At 49.8% G+C, this 2,273-nt stretch overlaps 1 protein-coding gene across 1 annotated transcript; it reads right to left on the minus strand.

The window, feature by feature from the left end:
* Nucleotides 1–234: 234 nt before the first annotated feature.
* Nucleotides 235–1,399, minus strand: LOC113941051 (olfactory receptor 14J1-like). The gene has a single exon (XM_027632216.1). The coding sequence runs from the start codon at nucleotides 1,397–1,399 to the stop codon at nucleotides 566–568; it is 834 nt and encodes a 277-aa protein (XP_027488017.1). The 3' UTR covers nucleotides 235–565.
* Between the last annotated feature and the right edge of the window lie 874 nt (nucleotides 1,400–2,273).

Genomic DNA, 2,273 nt, shown 5'->3' on the forward strand with positions numbered 1-2,273 from the left:
GGCCGTGGGGGACTCTGTTGGGCTGTGCTGCTCAAACTGGGAGGCAGAGCCAACTGATGGTCTGAACGTGGGCTCCGAAGGAGAGCTGGAAGTAGAAAAAGAGCAGGTCTGACAAGACAAAGTGCTGGTGCTCCCTGGCAGTGCTGCTGTGCTGGGACATTTTTCCTCCCCTATAACTTCATGCTGTTCTCAGAGTTAGGATGCTAGATAAACAAGGCACTGAATGGTAGTTTATTTTGTTTAAAACACAGAAATAGATGAATATACAGTTCATTATTTTCAGAGTTTCCAGATCAAATTCAAGAAGTAAGCTGTGAATGAGGTGGGGGATGAATAATAAAATTTCTTTGAGCACAAAATTATGAGAAGAGGAACCCAGTGACCACCACTAAAAAGTTGAGAAGGCAGGCTGGGACTGTCATGAATTGCATTTCAAATACTGGACAGAAGAAAGCACAGAACTTATTGTTGCTGAAAAACATCCACTCATTATTGTCCTCAGGCCATCCTTTAGCTCCTAGTTCCTGAGGCTGTAGATGAGAGGGTTCAGTGATGGAGGCACCACTTAGTATAGAACTGACACCACAAGGTCCAGGGATGGGGAGGAGATGGAGGGGGGCTTCAGGTGAGAAAAAAACGAAGTGCTGACAAAGATTGAGACCACAGCCAGGTGAGGGAGGCACGTGGAAAAGGTTTTGTGCCTTCCCTGCTGAGAGGGGATCCTGAGCACAGCCCTGAAGATCTGCACATAGGAGAAAACAATGAAAATGAAACAACCAAACACTAAACACACACTAACCCCTATGAGCCCAATTTCCCTGAGGTAGCCTGAGTGTGAGCAGGAGAGCTTGAGCATGTGTGGGATTTCACAGAAGAACTGGCCCAGGGCATTGCCCTGGCACAGGGGTAGGGAGAATATACTGGCTGTGTGCAGCAGAGAATAGAGAAAGCCAGTGGCCCAGGCAGCTGCTGCCATGTGGATACAAGCTCTGTTGCCCAGGAGGGTCCCGTAGTGCAGGGGTTTGCAGATGGCAACATAGCGGTCATAGCACATGACAGTGAGGAGGAAATACTCTGATGAGATGAAGAAATAAAAGAAAAAGAGCTGTGCAGCACATCCTATATAGGAGATGGTTGTGCTGTCCCAGAGGGAATTGTGCATGGCTTTGGGGACAGTGGTGCAGATGCAGCCCAGGTCTGTGAGGGAGAGGTGGAGCAGGAAGAAGCCCATGGGGGTGTGCAGGTGGTGGTCACAGGCTACGGCGCTGAGGATGAGGCCGTTGGCCAGGAGGGCAGCCAGGGAGATGGCCAGGAAGAGCCAGAAGTGCAGGAGCTGCAGCTCCCGCCTGTCTGTGAATGCCAGGAGGAGGAACTGGGCCATGGAGCTGCTGTTGGGCATTTGCTGCTTCTTAGCACAGAGCCTGTTCAAAAAAGGAAAGGAAAGGGAAAAGTTAAGACAGACCTCTGTGAAAGAGCAACTCAATTTTTAAAAGAAATCAATGTGTCAAATGTCACCAAATGCACTGCCAAGGAATCAGTTTTGTTCTGCTCCAGGGGGACATGGAACTTTTTTGGTAGAGCTCTCATACAAGGAATGTCAGATGTAACAGACCTGGAGTACAAAAGTTCCATCTCTACACCCATGACTCAGAAGAGCTGGGGCTGCAGAGCAGAAGCTTAGTCTTAGCTTAAAATAATTGTACCTGTGTTTTCCATTTTTACCATCACATCTGGAAGGTTCTTTTCCACTACAGGAATCCTCATTTCTATGGCCCAGCACACAGTGCCCAGCAGAGCTGCAGGGAAAGGCCCCCAGAGCTGCCTGAACGCCCCCTCCCCCAGGCCTTGGGGGCACTTGCCCCCCACTCCCTGCAAAAGGCTCTGCTGCCTGCAGCTGTCCTTGCCAGCAGCTGCCTCCCTGGGCCCAGGGCTGAGAAAGTGACACTGATGCATCTATAAGACAGTTCTAATGTCTGATACTCTCAGGTTCAATCTCCTCTAATCTAACAGAGTTCAAGTTTCAGTGTCTCCTTCTGTGCTCAGAGATTCATTTCCCTGTTGCAGTCAGCACCCAGACAACCCAGAGTATAACACTGAAAGAACTGGTTCATTCTCTTTAAGGTACCCCCTGTCTGTCTGTGCCTCTTGCAAATACCTTCTGGGAAATTTCCTGCTTTGATCTGGAGCTGTGACCAGCCCTCATCCCTGCAGCCCACTTTGGAGATCAGAAGGACTCTGCCCTGCTCTGCCCTCCCAGGAGTTGTTCCTCCCCC

The sequence above is a fragment of the Corapipo altera genome, unplaced genomic scaffold, assembly GCF_003945725.1.
Source record: "Corapipo altera isolate COAL_440 unplaced genomic scaffold, ASM394572v1 61106, whole genome shotgun sequence".
Classification (NCBI taxonomy): Eukaryota; Metazoa; Chordata; class Aves; order Passeriformes; family Pipridae; genus Corapipo; species Corapipo altera.

Coding starts and splice junctions, on each gene's coding strand:
- LOC113941051 (XM_027632216.1), bottom strand. CDS start 1,399: ATGCCCAACAGCAGCTCCATGGCCCAGTTCCTCCTCCTGGCATTCACA.